This window comes from Leptidea sinapis, chromosome 7 (assembly GCF_905404315.1).
Source record: "Leptidea sinapis chromosome 7, ilLepSina1.1, whole genome shotgun sequence".
Lineage (NCBI taxonomy): Eukaryota > Metazoa > Arthropoda > Insecta > Lepidoptera > Pieridae > Leptidea > Leptidea sinapis.
Window position 1 is genome coordinate 10,944,199 of NC_066271.1, and position 18,530 is coordinate 10,962,728.

The 18,530-nt window shown below is 38.7% G+C and overlaps 1 protein-coding gene across 7 annotated transcripts in view; it reads left to right on the forward strand.

The window, feature by feature from the left end:
* Positions 1 to 18,530, forward strand: part of LOC126965224 (GTPase-activating protein CdGAPr) — a 120,396-nt gene that overhangs the window by 73,804 nt on the left and 28,062 nt on the right. For all 7 annotated transcript variants that reach the window (XM_050808691.1, XM_050808692.1, XM_050808690.1 and 4 more), the window contains 7 exons: positions 3,360 to 3,457; positions 6,330 to 6,400; positions 6,989 to 7,083; positions 8,620 to 8,752; positions 10,177 to 10,333; positions 16,862 to 17,040; positions 18,257 to 18,348. In XM_050808691.1, the coding sequence (XP_050664648.1) occupies positions 3,381 to 3,457; positions 6,330 to 6,400; positions 6,989 to 7,083; positions 8,620 to 8,752; positions 10,177 to 10,333; positions 16,862 to 17,040; positions 18,257 to 18,348 (804 nt within the window). In that variant the 5' untranslated portion in view covers positions 3,360 to 3,380. The remainder of the gene's footprint in view (positions 1 to 3,359; positions 3,458 to 6,329; positions 6,401 to 6,988; positions 7,084 to 8,619; positions 8,753 to 10,176; positions 10,334 to 16,861; positions 17,041 to 18,256; positions 18,349 to 18,530) is intronic.

Here is an 18,530-nt window from a genome sequence, read left to right on the forward strand (position 1 = left end):
AATACAGAACGTGAAATACCTAAACGCCAATACTGATGTTTAGGCCAATTTTTGTAGACATGCTCATAGGCATTTATATTATATTCATTATCATAACCTTCTCAGTCACAGAAATAGGGAGTGCGTTGTCTCTGTTTCGGCGGTGACAGCATGTCCTGTTTGGTCGGCGAACCTGGATCAGTATCCATGATTCGTTTTGTTATGACAATAACGAAATAAAACAAATAAAAGAAAACCTAATAACATACAAAAACATATTCAATTACGACAAACGTCAGACACCGAATGAATAAAACAGTTTGGCGACCAGTCATACAAGCATACCTGTGACTACGACCAAGATTTTTTGTAACATTTACGTTTTTCTTCTGTAGACGAGCCAATTGCTTAGAGCTTGCCAGTGTCAAAGTAAAGATTGCACAAAAAAATTTACATTTTAATTTTTGGACGTATTTTATGCTATATTACGAAGAGAAAATGTTGTGAAATATTTATATTTATGTATTTAAGAGTCATGTAGGTGACAGTTTACACTACCTCCCTATTCATCGCGTGTACGGTTTCTGGTTTATTCTGTATTCTAAAGCAGTATGTAATATTGTATGTACAACACCAGGGGAACGTGCTATACTCCATTGCAATAGCCAAAGTAATCGTGGGAGGTAATCCAGAAAAGTGTTGTTAACATAATGTTATGGGTGTAGACTTTTGGTGTTATATATATCATCCACATGCAAAGGTTAATTATACCAATTAACAGCCAACTAATCAAAGAAATTGATAAGTAGGGTGAGGACTGTCAATAAAAATTGCGCCTGGTGGATGGGGAAAGACCTCCATTTTTAGGGATTTCGCTGCGTCAACACAACTTTCACTTTGAATATCTACGACGAACTTACGACGTTTCTATTAAAAGTGTTCTATTAGAATCTCGCTGATTACTAAATAAAATATTTTTGTGATATTTTTATAGGGATTTTCTCCCTACAGGATGTTTTAGTTAAAAAATAATAAATAGTTTAACGGTCTATGCTCTAAATAGCCTCTTTGTGAAACAGAACATGACACTATGCTAAACTATACCTACCCCAGACGAGGCAGTGGCTGATAGTTTTGGTGATTTCTTTTTTGACACGAAAAATGGAAAATATAAAAAAAAACTGAAGGATTTTAATAAGCTTAAAAATATTTATGTACCTACATATACATTTTCACGAAAAGCACGTCCTTGTCGTCTTACGGCTGTTCCCAATATTCATTCTATCTCCGGTTGTGGCCTACTTCAGCTAAAAATCGTAACTATCGTTGACTTTTCTGTCCCAATAAATTTATCGAAGGTAACTCACCTTAGCCGTACACGCTGTCTGTCAATGGGTGGATGTAGAGCTTACCAGCGATAGAAATTTGTATGGAAATTGCAATTCACGCGTCCCAATATAAGGCGATTAGAACGACTTATCGGGTATATTGGGACAGCTTCAGATAATTTACAGCTAATTACTAACAGTGGAAGGTAGTTATTTATCTCTATCTGGAGATAGTATATTGGGAACGGCCGTTAGACAAGTCCTTGTGTTTGATTTGACCTTTGACCCTCACCATGGTGCGCTCTTTTCGATCTCTCCCGCCGCGGTTTGTGAACAAAAAAATGTTATTGAATTCATATGTACGTTTATTCGACGTTGGTTATAAAAAGTCGACAACACTCTTGTGGTTCCTCTGGTGTTACAAGTGATATGGGCCGCTGACCACATACCATCAGGTGACCCAAATTCAAATATTTCATTTAAAATCTTAGGTTGAACGTCAAAAACTACCACCCGTTCGAAATTTTACGCCTCAGACCTAAAAAGAATGGGTGCAACAAACTGAACATTTGTCCTCATCTTTAAAAAAAAAGATTTTTTTACTTGAGAACACCTTAAAAATAATAAAATGATGAGTAATTTTCTGTCAAGTACATCCCTAACTTGAATGAAGCACGCGTGAAGCCACTCAACGTATAGACAACGCAGCGAGTGCTCTCGAAGAGGGTCATTGAGTTGTGAACGTTCTTACTGATAAGATTAGTGGGTATTATGTATTGTTGCGTTCCCTTTATTATTGTGAAGGTCTTTGTTTGCCAGTAGCGACATCAGGCCGGTCATTTTAGGGTGACTTGTTACCTCAAGTGTAACCAACGGGGCCATAACTAGGCCTAAGAAAAGCCAGCTGAGTTTCTTGCGCCCGTTCTTCTCAGGTCTGAGGCACACTATCTTGAATCGGTGGTAGTTTCTGACTTGAAAAAAGTGATTTTAAATCCTAATATGAATAATAATATTTGAATTTGAATATGGCTGCCTAAGAAGAGTAAGACAACCTTTCTTCGCCATTGTTACGTATCACACAGCGCGCCAATTCATGCGACGAGGGTATAAAAGAGAAAATTAATCTTTGAATACGTGTAAGGGTTCCGTAGAGTTGCCTATAACTGTAGCTATTGGCACTATAGTGTGAGGATTCTGTAGTTATAGATTTTTTAGCCAGCATTGTGATACAATGTACAGTATCTACGTAATAAGGGTCAATGGCACTTGTACACCGTTTCTAATGCTGTCAGTTGTTGCGGCGAAATAAATTTCTGCTTTTTGGATTTTTATAACTTAAAAGGGACTATTAATAAAGATAATTAGATAGCTTTGATTAAAAAAGGTACTGCAGTGCATTTTATTCTAAAAAAGTTATCTAACCTGCATCACATTTTTTTTTGTTAATTTTCAGTGCCAATATATTTAGAATCTTAGCCCAAATGCAACCCCCCACTTTGCAGCAAATAATAGTAAGATGGCTGAATTATTAATGTAGTATTTATTATTATTATCGCTAGGACAAGAAACAATAAAACGCTGGCTAATTCTACAGTTACAAATATTTACTTACAAAATGTTATAGGCGCCCTCTCTTGTTTATTTTGCAAATCTTATACAATGACTCGATACCCTTCGTGTGTTAGTCAGAATCACACTAAACTGATTTTTTTACTATTAAAACCCGGTCCCGTCAACCATAGTTCCGTTAAATCGAGAGCTCTGCAATTTTTACTCGTTGGGGGCGTTAGAAGTGGTTTTTTTTTTATGACGAGAACTAGCTGTGCTGTTCTATTACTAAATTGTGCTAATACTGTTCCTGTTACCTTACTGATTCTAAAAATATATCTTACGGAGCATTGTAATGTTGTTGAAAAGATTTCAAGTACTGAGTCGTTCCGGCACAATGATCGTGGCTTGTCTTGCGTGCGCGAACCCGGTTTAATTAAATGAATGAAATATATCTGGTGTGTTGTGAGAGTTGTAGTGAATGTAATGGTGGTATGTTTCCAGGGTTCTCCGCACGGGTCGGTGATGTCTTGCCAGTCGCTGGCGGCGCGAGCTTTCGCCGAACCGGAGAAGGATTCGCGCTGCGGTGTCGCCTTCCACAGGTAGGCCTCGCTATAATATTAACTAAACTAACTAACGTAAGCGTAACTAGTGAAATTACTGGACAAATGAGACTTAACATCTTATGTCTCAACGTGACAACTGTAGTGCCGCTCAGAATAATTAGGTTTTTTAAAAAATCCTGAGCGGCAATGCATTGTAATGGGTAGGGTAGTATCAATTACCATGAGCTGAAAATCCTGCTCGTCTCGTCCCTAATTGTCATAAATAAAAAGTTTAACTCTCTCGAAACGTTGTTTCTTCCATTTGACCGCCTACAACGAGAACATCACGCCAGCTCCAATCGCTGCTTTAGCTTTGCCTAGAGATGTTCATCATGATGCGCATGATCTATCAGTTCTTGGATGAGTTTTTCAGGTTAATAAATACCTGCATTCGAATTCCGTTAATCATTTTATAATATTTTCCAGGTACCGTTTTCAAATCAATTTGCTGAATTTTCATACGCGTCTTCACATATATTTTAATTTCCATTAGATATCTTGTTTTATTTATCGCAGCCATTTTATTTATGTAAGTGGGGTAAGCGGGCAAGAGGTTCACGTGGTGTTGAGTGGTGAGGCTATCACCCATGGACCTCCGCAACACCAGGGGTCGAGAGATGCGTTGCCGGCCTTTAAGTTGGGAGTACATACTTAGCTTGGAATAGTATGCTCTATGCTTGAAGGGCCATTAAGCATAGAGCTTATGTTCGAAAAAGGGTCATGCTGGTAACAGGTTATATTTTAAATTTAACAAATAACAAAGACGTTGTTATTCATTTAAGTTGCCTGTGGTATGAGACGCGACTTGCGTCGACACTCTGGCAACTTTTCGAGTCCAAGCTACTTCAGTTGGTGCTGGGGCTGCTGCTTCGACTGCTGAAAACAGTAATTATCGCAAACATGTCGGTCTCAGTGAGTCTTACATCTTTGCATCATCTTTTCTTTGGGCCCGTGGGGCCCAGAGGCTCGGAGAATGTACAAAGTACTACTATAAAGTTGTGTAAAGAAACTGAAATAGTGTTTACATTGCTGCCTATTGACCAATATTTTAAACAACTGGACTAAACGCAGAGATGTATAGATATAGCAGTCGAAGGTTATAATGGTGTCATTTGTGGCATGTGCCATATTTTGGCTTTGATTTTGTATGAAGTGCATTGTCTATATGTATAGAACCTCATTGTATTTAACACATAATATTAACACCGGATAATTAATTAACACAGGGTGGACCAAAAGTCCGTTTACATTTGAATCGGTTGCCGCGTCTAGCAGCGGCGGCGGAGGGGGGTGGAGGGGTTACGCATTGCAAGAGCGGCCAATGGGAATTTAGTACTATGGCGTCGTTTAGCGGTAGTCAACGTGCATTTTGTGTACGCGAGTACTATCGAAACAACGATTCTGCGACCTTAGCTCAACGAAAGTTTTGCAATCATCACAAGATAAGACACAAAAATCAAGCTCCATCAGGTGTGTTAATTAAATAATGGGTGCTCAAGTTTGAGAAGACGGGTTCAACAATGGATTTACCTCGATCTGGCCGGCCTAGAACGTCGAGGGACCCCGAAAACGTGGAGCGAGTAAAATCGTCTGTTCGTGACCAACCTGGACTATCAACTCGAAAGCGGTCTGCTGTCCTTAACGTGCCAAGATAATGATGTATTAAACCGCATTCTCAAGAAAGTTTTAAGTCTACATTCCTATAAAATCCAAATGGTGCAGGAATTGAGGCCTCAGGACCATGCCACTAGGTTGCAGTTTGCGAACGAAATGGTAGAGCGATTCACCAGTTTTACAAACATTTTTTTCTCAACAAGGCACACATCCACCTAAATGGGCATGTTAATAAACAAAATTGTCGTTATTGGAGTGACACTATGTCATGGTGATCAAAAACCCCTGCATTCCAGCCAACCAACCCAGTAACTCTTGACGAATTAAAGGATCGTATTCGCACAGAAATCCAAAACATCTCAACAGAAACATGTAAAGCTGTCATCGAAAATTTCCGCTCTAGATTGCAGCAATGCCAGAATAATGAAGGATTGCATATGGATATTGTGATTTTTAAGAAATAAATTCCCCTTTTGTTTACTATCGAAAACAATAAACAGTTTTGATCTACTGTAATTAGTTTTTTTTAATCATCATTCAAATTATAAACGGACTTTTGGTCCACCCTGTATTAACCTTTTTGACGTGATAACGTCTTATAAATCTGGAGGCACGATCTGCCTACGCGTTCGGCTTGCGACGCATCTTGTTCTTTGATTATTAAAAAAAGTAGCATCGCTCGGCTACAGCAGTAATAATAGGTTCTGTTACAATTTTGACTAAAAGCATTATGCCTCATATAAAAAATCGTATAAAAAGATAGATGTTTTCTTATTATGTTATTAAAAACCAATTTTTATTTAACTTGTCTCACCGCTCATGTAATTGTTTTTTTTTCTTAGTGGGAAATTAATATTTCTATAAACCGAACATAAACTTTGAGTCATTGTCTTTTTTATGAAAATTAGGGACGAGACGATCAAGACGTTCAGCTGATGGTAACTGATATGCCTTGCCCATTACAATGCAGTGCCGCTCAGGATTCTTGAAACACCCAAAATTCTGAGCGGTACCATAATGACGCTCGTCACCTTGAGGCATAAGATGTCAAGTCTCATTTACCTAGTAATTTCACGAGCTACGGCGCCCTTCAGACCGAAACACAATAACTCCTTACAGATTACTGCGTCACGGCAGAAATAGGCGCCGTTGTGGTACCTATAATCAAGCCGGCATCGTGTGCGAAGGAGCCTCCCACTGTCATCAGTAATTCGAAATTATAATTATTATAATGAATGATAATGTCACGTTACAGGTCCGTCCGCTTCAGCTCAGAGTCTCGGAGCACCAGAGGAAAGGACATAGAATGCAAGCGAGAGACACCAGGTATATAACACATAGTGCGGTGTTTAGAAAAACAATCCACTTTTCTCCAGTTCCTAAAGCCATAAACATTTAAGAATAATTCTGGGACAATTTTTTGTGCCGCTTCTTCTCTCTCAGAGCGCCAGTTGTTTCCGAAGAGGTAGTGTCTTGTATATTAGAAATGACATCAAAAAAAAATCCAAGGGAATAATTTTGAAAAAAAATAAACCTTAAAAACAAAAATGCAATCTCGTTTCAAATAGATGAAAAGCATTAAAAGCGCGTACATTTTCCTTAAAGGCCGGAAACGCTCCCGTGATTCCTTTGGTATTGTACGGGGATGTGAGCGGCGGGGTGATCACTTACATGAGGTGGCCCGTGCGCTCGTTTGTCGAAATTCTGAGCGGTACTACAATTGCGCTCGTCACCTTGAGACATAAGATGTTAAGTCTCATTTGCCCAGTAATTTCACTAGCTACGGCGTCCTACAGACCGAAACAATATTTATATAATCTAGCCGACATTCTGTGCTGAGGAGCCTTCCACTGGTTACAAGCAATCCCTTATTTCTAGTGATATAATAATGAAAATCACTATTGACACTTCCAGGTTCCATGTCGCTGACCACGCTGTCAGTAAGCCCGATGACACCAGGGTCCAACATGTGTCAGTCGGCGCCAAACGCGTTCGAGTTCGACGAATGTGTAAGTTAACGAGCTTTGGACCTCCTAACATTTTGACCAATAGAATTGCAATAAATCTACACTTCCCTCCATATATCATGATCATCATTTCAGCCGGAAGATACCACTGCTGGAAGTTTCGTAACTATATGTGCTATGACAGTGACTTTGGTTCTCCTTAAGTGATCTCCTCAGTTCTGTTTCTCTCGAAACTCTGAGCATAGCCCTCTCTATTGGCCTCTGAGCGACCATGAGCTTCCTCATAAGGCCTATATTTAGCAATGATATGAATACATAATATGATAAAACAAAAATGCAATCTCTTTTCATACAGATAAGCGCACAGCGCAAGAATGATCGTCGCGGAGATCTTTGGGGGACTCCTTTGTCCAGCAGTGGACGTCTTACGGCTGATGATGATGAAGTGCTAGTGTTTCTACTTCAAAAAGTACCTAAAATGGCGGACAATACGCAGACAAATCCAAACAGTCCGACAAAGTATAACCACTATAAGTTTCCAAAATTTCGTTACCTTGGTTAGTTCTTGGAGGAGGAACTTGCCGCGAGCGCAAATCCGGAATTTTTAGTTGATTACTCACGATATTTAGTCGGAGTTGCATTTGTCCTAATCGCACTGATGATTGTCTCGCCCGCGTTAGTGCGATGGTATCACAATACAGTAATAGAACAGTAATTTAACTTCATATTAGAGCGTCCGAATCGACGTACGCACACCTACACACGATTTACACGACCGCTAAGCAATCTTGGGGAGACAAAACTATTGAATGCCACGCCGCGGCTTTCATAAAAGATTCATTCAAATTAACACCCTATTTCGTGGCAGTAATGTTAAAAGTCTTTTGTATACGCTCATAAAAAGCTCTTTGATTATGGTGGAAAATTTCCAAATTTCGTTGGCGATGTATTTTGTTTTAGCAATTGAAATGTAATTATTTAGCAAAATGATTATAAACGTCAAGTTAGTTACACAACATTTTTGGGCACTTACCTACCTGAAATACAACACTCCATCCTTTTAAAAGTTTGAATATTATTTGGACAGTTTTTACGGAACACTTTGTCATTGCGTGGCGTTATATTCAAAGCGCGCAAACTCAACTGATCGAAAACTGTCTAATAGACGCGTAGGCACAGTTTTGCGTCATACATACCGCATTTATCACGGGTAGTGTTCCGAAGAGCTGTTTAACCTGATGCCTGCCACCGAATTCCACCTTCGCACGACACGCCACAAGTTAGGATATCATCCCCACCATCTGGTGGTGTGGCGGTCCTCCACAGTGCGGTTTTCAAGGAGCTTTCTCCCTCGTACTACAAAGCTGTGGAATGAGCTTCCTTGTGCGGTGTTTCCGGGATGATACGACATGGGTACCTTCAAAAAAAGCGCGTACTCCTTCCTTAAAGGCCGGCAACGCTCTTGTGATTCCTCTGGTGTAGCAAGAGAATGTGGGCGGCGGTGATCACTTAATTTATTGTACGTCAATGCTTGTAAGACAACTTCGTAATTAATATAAGAGACATTTTATTTTCCAGCCCGGCCCCCCTGCGTCGTGTCGTTTCCCTAAGCTGGAGGAATGCGCACACTTCCACTACGAGAGGGTCTCCCTCGGAGGACTGAGGGTCGAACTGGTGCCGTGTGAGACAAACGAGGGAACGCCCCAAGAAGGTTCGTGTTGCAGTTAAATCTGTATATTTGTTCACTGATTTTAGAAACGGGCGTCGGATCCCAAACTATTTTCGTACTGTCTGAAATTGGCTGTGTTTAACTATTTATGGAGGACACAATACAAGGGGGGAGGTGAACTGGGGGGGACATGCGTACGCCCTATACGTACTTGCGTATAGATGACCTGAGAGCCTAAAAATTTTACTTTATCAATGTGTGCGTTAGCTAGTGGTTTAGTATTCAAAATAATAAGAAGCTAATGCCAAGCGTGGCTGACGTTTTACGACTTGTCAATAAAAATCTGTTACAGAGACAACTTACCTTTTCTTTTTTTGTTGTATCTCCATTAGGGATGTTCTTCTTTCTTACACGCTTTGTTCGTCGTCTATAGTCTAGACTAGCATGTTATAAATCTATTATAAAACCACTATCTATCACACATTGACTAATTATAATATATAACATTATCGGGTTGTCAGTATTTTATAAATCGTATGTTTGTAACACATTGAGTATTTCACGTTTGACTGTATAAACAAAAAAGTTAGACATGTGTTGAATACTTGTTTAGAAAAAGTTCTTTTGCAAATCTGTGTCTTTCTCTTGTTTAGCCGTCTACAATCTTAAGACATTGCTTATAAATAGGGGTATAAATAGGGGTCAAAGTATGAAATTGTCAATTTATACTAAAAAATTGTTTTTTTTTTTTTTTTTTTTAATTTAATATATTTATTTATTTAAAATAATTACCATTATTATCTATACATTGCCGCCATCTACTAGGAAAGTAATTTATGCCATTGCGATAGAACTGTGGCGATCTAGATTCAGTAAACTGTGTGAAAGCATTTTGTATTGCCTCCTGAGAAGGAAAAATTTTATCACATAGAAAATTGCCCAAATCGCGAATAAATTGGAAACCCGTTGGAGCAAGGTCTTGGCGAATACGAGTGGTTATTACTTGCAGTTCCTGTAGAGTTAAAACGCTTTCTAGAGCTGTATGAGGTCTCGCGTTATCAGGGAGCAATAATGGTGAAGATCGATTCATTAATCGTTACTGCTAGTTTTGCTATAATTGTTCGGAGTTCGGCACAGTAGACGTCTGCCGTTATTGCTTGACTAGATTGGAGATTAAATAATATATATATATAGCAGGACGTTCAGGCTGATGGTAATTCATACGTCTGCCAATTACATTACATTCTTGAAAAGCGGCACTACAATTTCGCTCGTCACCTTGAGACATAAGATGTTAAGTCTCATTTGCCCAGTAATTTCTCTAGCTACAGCGCTCTTCAGACCGAAACACATTAATGTTTACATATTACTGCTTCACGGCAGGAATAGGCGCCGTTATCCATAAACTATCCGGCATCCTGTGCAAAGGAGCCTCCCTAAAATAAGATTTCATTTGATCGTTCCAGGCTGGGTGTGTCTTAAGGTGCGCTCGCACGTAAACTCATCGGACGATACTGATAGTCGCACGCTGAGCACCAGCTGGACGGAGGCGAGTCACGTGCGGGAGTGGACACTCACCAGGAACAAGGAGAACTTCGTGCAGCTCGATGACATGCTGCACAGGTGAGCTGTTCAATACGTCTGTTCCCACGTCGCCTATGACGACTAACCGTCCCAATACAAATAATAGAACAGTAGCGTCAAATAATAGAACTCAGCGGTCTCCTTGGAACTTATTAATAACTAGTTGACCCAACAGACGTTGTTCTGTATATAATAAATAAAATAATGTTTTTATATGAATTTGTCAGTAATATATCAGAACATCAAGAATTATTTCGTAAAATATGCTCCCTGTTGTTGTAATGAAATTGTTTCACAGCAGAACTGTTAAACCGTGCGTCAATAAATTCTCTCATAGAAAATATGTCCATACAAAACAAATATCGGGGACACATCAAAGGAAAAACAAATTGTTTTTATTTAATTCCGAACACTTTCATGTTCATTCATCTTTTAAACCTTCCCTGGACTTCCACAAATAATTCAAGATCAAAATTAGCCAAGTCGGTCCAGCCGTTCTCGAGTTTAAGCGAGACTAACGAACAGCAATTCATTTTTATATATACAACGTGAATCAAAAAGGGTATACTATGCTTTGAACCCGACATTCCTTAGGTCATCTCTAATGAATACGTGAACTCAGAAATGAATTAGCGTTATATTTGAATACAATATTTAAAGTCCACAGTTTTCGACATAAAACTATGCATCCCGCAACCCTTATCAGCTGTTTTTCTGAACTCTATTTGACCTAAAACAGATGAATAACGTAGATGTGACATAATATCAGATAATAGTAAAATGCCTACTGCTCATTGCACCTGTGAGGAAAATTATAATCTCATTTTGCCATGAAGACGAAGTTATTTTGTATGTGCATTTTCTTTAGCTGACATTGAAAATCATTCTAAATTTGTATTTACTTTAATTACCAATAAAGATAGGTAATTCTAATCCAATTATGAAACTCTGTAATGCATATTTTTAGGTTAAAAAGTTCGGCCTATCGGCATTTTTACTCTTTGAATTGTGTGAATGTGAATATCATGATTCAAATATTTACTGCTCTGTGATTGGAGAATGTTTATGTGTTTGTAAAATCAAAGGGATTGCCGATTGTACAGGAACCTATATATATATAGGACACCGGACCATTTTTAATTCAAGTTTTTTTGATGTGTTGGAAATTAAATGAGTTCTCATTTTTGATAAGTTATTACCTAATCACTTTAATGTAGGATTATTTGAATGATTGATGTCTCAAGGTGACTTTTCCTATTTCTTGATCGGCACTGCATTGTAATGGGCAGGGCGTATCAATTACCATTCGCTGAATGTGCAGCTCGTCTTGTCCCTTCTTAACACAAAAAATGTATTATCCAATAAAGATAATTCTAATAGGCTCCTATTAAGAAAATGTTCTTCACGGATAACTTAAGTCAAAAATGTTGTAATAATAGATAGGTAGGTATTTCATGCCCGGGCCGGGCATTTGCAAAGCGTTGGGTTTTTAGTAAGAAATTTCTGAGTAGGAGCCCAGAGTTTAGAAATGTGGAGGCTTGCCCCTATTATGTGGGTAAATTATGAACCTTGTCCAATTTAACTCCCAGAAAACTCAAGTTTGCGCGTATACCACTAATAAAACCCCATTTGTCGTATCACCGTTCTTTGACAACACTTCCTTTACATCCTCGCCTAGTATCGGAATAATGGGTCTCGAAATCTTGAGTGATTGTCAATTTCGAGGCCATCTGGAGACCAAAGCCAAATAGGCTGTCATCTCTGGTCTGGCGCACCCCAGTATAAGCTCGATCAATTTGACCGCGCGCAACGCAGAGCAGCTCGAATTGTCGGGGACCCAGTGCTCTGTGAACGACTGGATCACTTGGCGTTGCGTAGAGACATCGCCTCATTGTGTGTCTTCTACCGCATTTATCATGGGGAGTGTTCCGAAGAGCAGTTTCACCTGATTTCTGCCGCCGAATTCGGTCCTCCACAGTGCGGTTTTCAAAGAGCTTTCTTATGAATGAACTTCCTTGTGCGGTGTTTCCGGGATGATACGACATGGGTACCTTCAATAAAAGCGCATACACCTTAATTAAAGGCCGGCAACTCTCCTGTGATTCCTCTGGTGTTGCAAGAGAATGTGAGCGGCGGTGAACACTTAACAACAGGTGACCCGTACGTTCGTTTGTCTTCCCTTTCCATAAAAAATACAAGCCACGTGTTATTTCGGCGAGTGTACATACCCCTTAATCATAATTCATAATACCAAATTCAATGGACATTTTATTTAATAATTTTTATACTTTAGTTATGTTCCGACATTCATGTTTGATAGATCGTCGCGTTGGACTTTTGGATTGCAGTATTTTCGTATGATAATCATGGCAGATTATGGAAACAGTGAATATTACGACATGATATTGTGTGTTGGTGCGGTGACAAATAACAATCTGGTCGCAGCTCGCGAATTGTACCACCGTCGGTACCGGATTAGTAGTTCGCCGGGCCGAATTATGTATTGAACGGAACCTTTCCTTTAGTGGTGTTGCTGCAAAACCTACGTACCTCCTTATAACTGTATCATGTGTGATGTACCTGGGCTGTTTTGAATGTACTAGTGATGAAATAACTAGGTATCTACTTAGGTACCTAACTACCTAAAACATAATCAACATGACGTGATGTGGTGTTTTCTGTGTATTTATTGTGAAACTCAAGGAGTGTTAAAAAGCTGCGCAGCAAGATTGGTATGTACCATTATTATCGAATACCTAATGTTTAAGTCCGTAGGTAGGTTACCTAATTTTGTTTACAAACAACGGCTCCGCCCATATTAAACGGCGGTCTCTTTACAAGTTAGGGTTGTCTAAGAAAAGAAATTTTAAAATAATATTTTTATTTTGTAGGGGCTTTTTTTATTCTTATTTATTTTATTTATTCAAATTTAAACATCACAATACTATTGCATATGACTTATATAACTTAGCATTGAAGGGATGTTATACCCTTTTTGATTCACGTTGTATAGACTAGCTGACCCAGCAAACGTTGTATGTATTTTTTAATGCTGACTCATAATCAAACAAATATAAAAAAAAAGATTGTGTGGTTTTATAAAACCACGGTAAAAGTGAAACTTTTTTTCACATTATAGTTTCACTTTAAAAAAGTAAAAAAAAAAATTGCCGTGAACCACCCTTAACATTTAGGGGGATGAAAAATAGATGTTGTCCGAATCTCAGACCTACCCAATATGCACTCAAAAGTTCATGAGAATCGGTCAAGCCGTTTCGAAGGAGTTTAACTACAAACACCGCAACATGAGAATTTTATATATTACTAGCTGACCCAGCAAACGTTGTATTGCCGATATTAAAATCGCGATACAAAAGTAACTGTTGATCATAGATGGGTGAAAATTTGAAGTTGTATGTTTTTTTTAATGCTGACTCATAATCAAACAAATTTAAAAAAAAAAGGTAAAAAAAAAATAAAAATTCGTATGGACCTTAATATTTAGGGGGATGAAAAATAGATGTCCTATTCTCAGACCTAGCCACTATGCACTCAAAATTTCATGAGAATCGGTCATGCCGTTTCGGAGGAGTTCAATGTTTAACACCATGACACGAGAATATTATATATTAGATATAGATTGTAGAACGTAAGAAAACTAAGAAAAAAGCAAGCAGTAAGTGACTGTAAAAAAGTGGGAGAAAAAAAAAATACGTAAAAGTAAAATATAATCTAAAATTATTAATTAATATCTATATAATCAATATGAATTACTGATTTGAGTAGGTACCAATAATCAATTGCGTAATACGTTCCGTTAGTGCAAGGTGACCTATTTCTTAATAAATTATAATAATTTATTTCTTTTGACTCCCATATCTTAGCGCCTCAGTATTTTTTGTATAAAAATCGTATGAACTTAAGTTTATCATTAATATGAACTTGTACATGTATAATGTTTCCTTAATTTTAAATTATGTGGGTCCATTCTCCATTCGTTTTTATAACTACGTCTGGGCGGAGCGTTAGGGTTGGTACATACAAATAGATAGACGACACGGACGGGGCGGCGCAGCTAATTTAACTGGGACAGCGACCAGTCCCGGCGGCGTACGGCGTGGCACTCAATCGTTTTGTGTCCCCAAGATTGCTTAGCGGTCATGTAAATCGTGTGTATGTGTGCGTGCGTGAAGTTAAAGTACTGTTCTATTACTGTATTGTTTAACCGTTTCATGCTGCGAAAATATAAACTGTCGTTCGCTCATAGACATTTCCGCGACCAACTGTTTATAACAACTTGTTTTGAGGCTTTGATATAAAATATATTGCTTCACATGGAGTACTGTCCTCTCTTTTTTGTACGCTCCCCAGTACCAATTTCTTTCATTTAACCACATACAACGAAGAGCGTGATTCTTTGGCGTTGCGTAGAGATGTTGGTTTTAGATCTTCTACCACATTTATCACGGAGAGTGAACAGACAAGTTGTTTGAATAGAAGCCAGCAGCTGAATTCCACCATCACGTCAAAATGTGGAATTCTACTCGCATGATATTGATGTCTGGCATGCTGCAACCGTGTGTTTGCGAGAAAATTTTTGCCATTTTGTGGAATCAATTACCGGCAGCAGTTTTCCCGAACCGATGCGACTAACGGCCGTTCCCAATATTCAGTTTTATCTCTTACTTGAGATAAAAAACGTAACTATTGTTGACTTTTCTGTCTCAATAAACTTATCGACCGTAACTCACCTTATCCGTGCACGCTGTCTGTCAATGGGACCACGTATAGCTTACCAGCGATATAAAGTTTGTATGGAAATTGCAATTCACGCGTCCCAATATAAGGCAATAAGAATGACTTATGGGGTATATTGGGACAGCTTCAGATTAGTAACAGTAGAAGGAAGTAATTTATCTCTATCTGTAGATAGTATATTGGGAACGGCCGTTAGGGACTTTCAAGCTTAGTGTATACTCTCACCTTAAAGTTCGGCAACACATCTCTTGACCCCTGGTGTTGCGGATGTCCATGGCCGGTTGCTTCACCGCTTCCCATCACGGGAGCCTCTTGCCTGGTTGCACCCTCTTATATAAAAAAAAGGTGTTTTCCTTGGTTTTTCTATTACTATGCATTTGAAACAATCGTAACTTTATTGCCTGTAAGAACATTGTCACTGGTAAAGCGAAGGGGATAGTTACCCGATGTGCCAAGCGATTTAATAGACTTAGTGGACTTTGAAAAGTGAATCCTTTAAATGGTATCGTTGTGCCGGACGAGGGTAATGTAAATATTTAGATTTAGTTAAGCACTTTAAGGATTTGATATTAATTTTTTTTCCCTCGAATTGGGTAGTTGATTTAACTTCTTAATTTCACTTTACATAAAAATCGATTGAAATACTTGAGGACTTTGTTGATATATTTTAATATTTGGTGAAAAAATAGCAGCGTTATCTTTATAGAGAAAGAATATCAGTTTAGTTAAATGTTAATGCTTGTTGCTTCACCGCTTCCCATCACTGGAGCCTCTTGCCTGGTTGCACCCTCTTATATAAAATCTACGAAATCTAGTTAACATAGCTCTCTATTTTAGTTATATAATTTAATAACACATGTAATCTTAAGAAATATGATAGAAAAATAGATATTTGCAAACTAGCCTACCATTATAAGCTTTGTCCACCTAAATATGTATAACAAATTATATATGGTAAAAGTACCTACAATTACTATGTACAACTTAAGATACTAAATACACTACCCGATGATCTTATAGATATACATCTAGAAAGGAAAAGTTTCAAAAGTAAACAAAAAATACTATTTAGAAGCTAATGACCACACATACTTATGAACTATCTAACAGTATCGCTATCTGCTTAGATAATTTATATGGATAGGTAGAGTTTAACAAAAAAGGAGTTTACTTTATAGCGACTGTCAACAGTATCGACATGACACTCGCCCTTAGATCGTTTATACATCTAGCGGCCATTTACAATAACGTATCTCTAGTTACGGAAATATTGCTATCACTGTTTAATGACAAGATCTTATCAATCCACAGTCATAGTTATATTATTAGTTATAGTCCAATGGTATCTGCCGATAGGTTACTGAAATTTAAGTAAGCGTAAATGGAAAGATTTGTCTACCTCTAGTAAGTTAAACTAAGGATAGATAGGTTATTGAAAACGGCCGTAAATAGACTATGGCATCTGAGATAACGTCAAAAAAAAAATTAGTTTAGAAGTAACTTAATTTAAGCGCGTACACGTTCCTCAATGGTAGGCAACGTTCCTGTGATTCCTCTGGTGTTGCAAGAGAATGTGGGCGGCTGTGATCAATTAACACCAGGTGACCCGTACGCTCGTTCGTCCTCCTTTTCCATAAAAAAAACCTTTATTTTGAGCAATGAACGCACACTAACACAAAGTGTCATACAAATCGCCGAGTGTAAGACGTAGCTTGTCACGCACACTAAACTAATAATTCAGGCCTGTTTTTATCGGTTGTCTAACAGCAAGAGTAAGAGTAGTTATGTTGACGTAAAAATTATCACCAGGTGCATCTATGACAGAAAAGTGTCTGGTCTGCCAAATCTGAAGGAGGCAATGACGCCGGAGCAAGACGAGGTGGAATACCGGCAGCTCATATCAGACTACGTGCACCACCTGTCGATCATCGCTGATGACTCCATCAACTGTGGTCCCGCGCTTAACTGGCTGCAGATGGACAATAGAGGTGAGTCACGGGGTTCCGAAGAGCTGTTGTTCCTGCCACCGAATTGCACCATCGCACGACACACCACAAATTAGGATATCATCCCCACCATCTGGATGTATGGCGGCCCTCCACCGTGTGACTTTCAAGGAATTTTCTTCTACTACAAAGTTGTCGAAAGAGCTTCCATGTTCGGGGTTTCCGGGACGATTCGACATCGGTACTTCCAAAAAAAGCAACGCTCCTATGATTCCTCTGGTGTTGCAAAAGAACGTGGGTGACGGTGATGATTTAACACCAGATGCTTGTCCTTCTTTTTCTTAAAAAAAAAAATTGCATGAAACTCATAGCATAAATGTTAACACCTGGAACAGACACAAACTTATAATGCCTACTACTCGGTTAAGTCAAGTTTATAAGTCTTTTAAGGGATGTTGTATATGAGTTTACAACGAGATCCCAAAAAATGTTCAAAACAAATGTATTACGTAATTCAAAAGAATTGTTAAAAAACGTTTGTGTGGTAAAAACCTTTACCACACAAATAGTAACCACTATAATATATATCTGACTTTCTTAATGATACCACGGATTGCGAATGGAGCGACCGCCCCCTTTACCAGTGGGAGGCTCCTTTGCACAGGATGCCGGCTAGATTATGGGTACCACAACGGCGCCTATTTCTGCCGTGAAGCAGTAATGTGTAAGCATTACTGTGTTTCGGTCTGAAGGGCGCCGTAGCTAGTGAAATTACTGGGCAAATGAGACTTAACATCTTATGTCTCAAGGTGACGAGCGCAGTTGTAGTGCCGCTCAGAAGTTTTGGGGTTTTTCAAGACTCCTGAGCAGCACTGCATTGTAATGTAATGGGCAGGGCGTATCAATTACCATCAGTTGAACGTCCTGCTCGTCTCGTCCCTTATTTTCATAAAAAAAAGGCTATAAAATAATAAGTTTTATTGTACATTACATTGTAACCATATTTATGCTTCACGTCAGAAAAGCCGTTGTGGTAACTATAATCTAGCCGGCACCCTGAGCAAACGAGCCTCCCACTGGTAAACTTCAGGTCCACTTGTTATATTCCATGGCTATACTAAGATTAATCGGCTAACCTAACTTGCGCCTACCTTATTATATATTATTATAAGCCTAAACGAAAAAACTGTTATATTTTTAAGTTTCTGTTTTTGTCCCTATGCTTTTGTGGCTTAAAACTTTTTTTTATCTCAACCAGGTCACAAGTTGTTGGTGTCTAATGAAGATTCAAGCTCCATCAACACGCCCGCCGTAGCTGCCGCTTATTCAGTTAGGAAATACGTCTCGCAGGTGAGAATATAACCAGTTGAAACTCCATCCGCCTTATTACAAAAAAATATATTTAGTTTGTCTTAAACAGCTTAACTCACGGTTTGTTGAAGTTGTAACTGACTAGTTTCAGACCATTCGGAGGTTCTTTATCAGGGTGTGTGTAGTGAGTTCGCGGTGATGTCCGTCTCAAACAAAAAAAA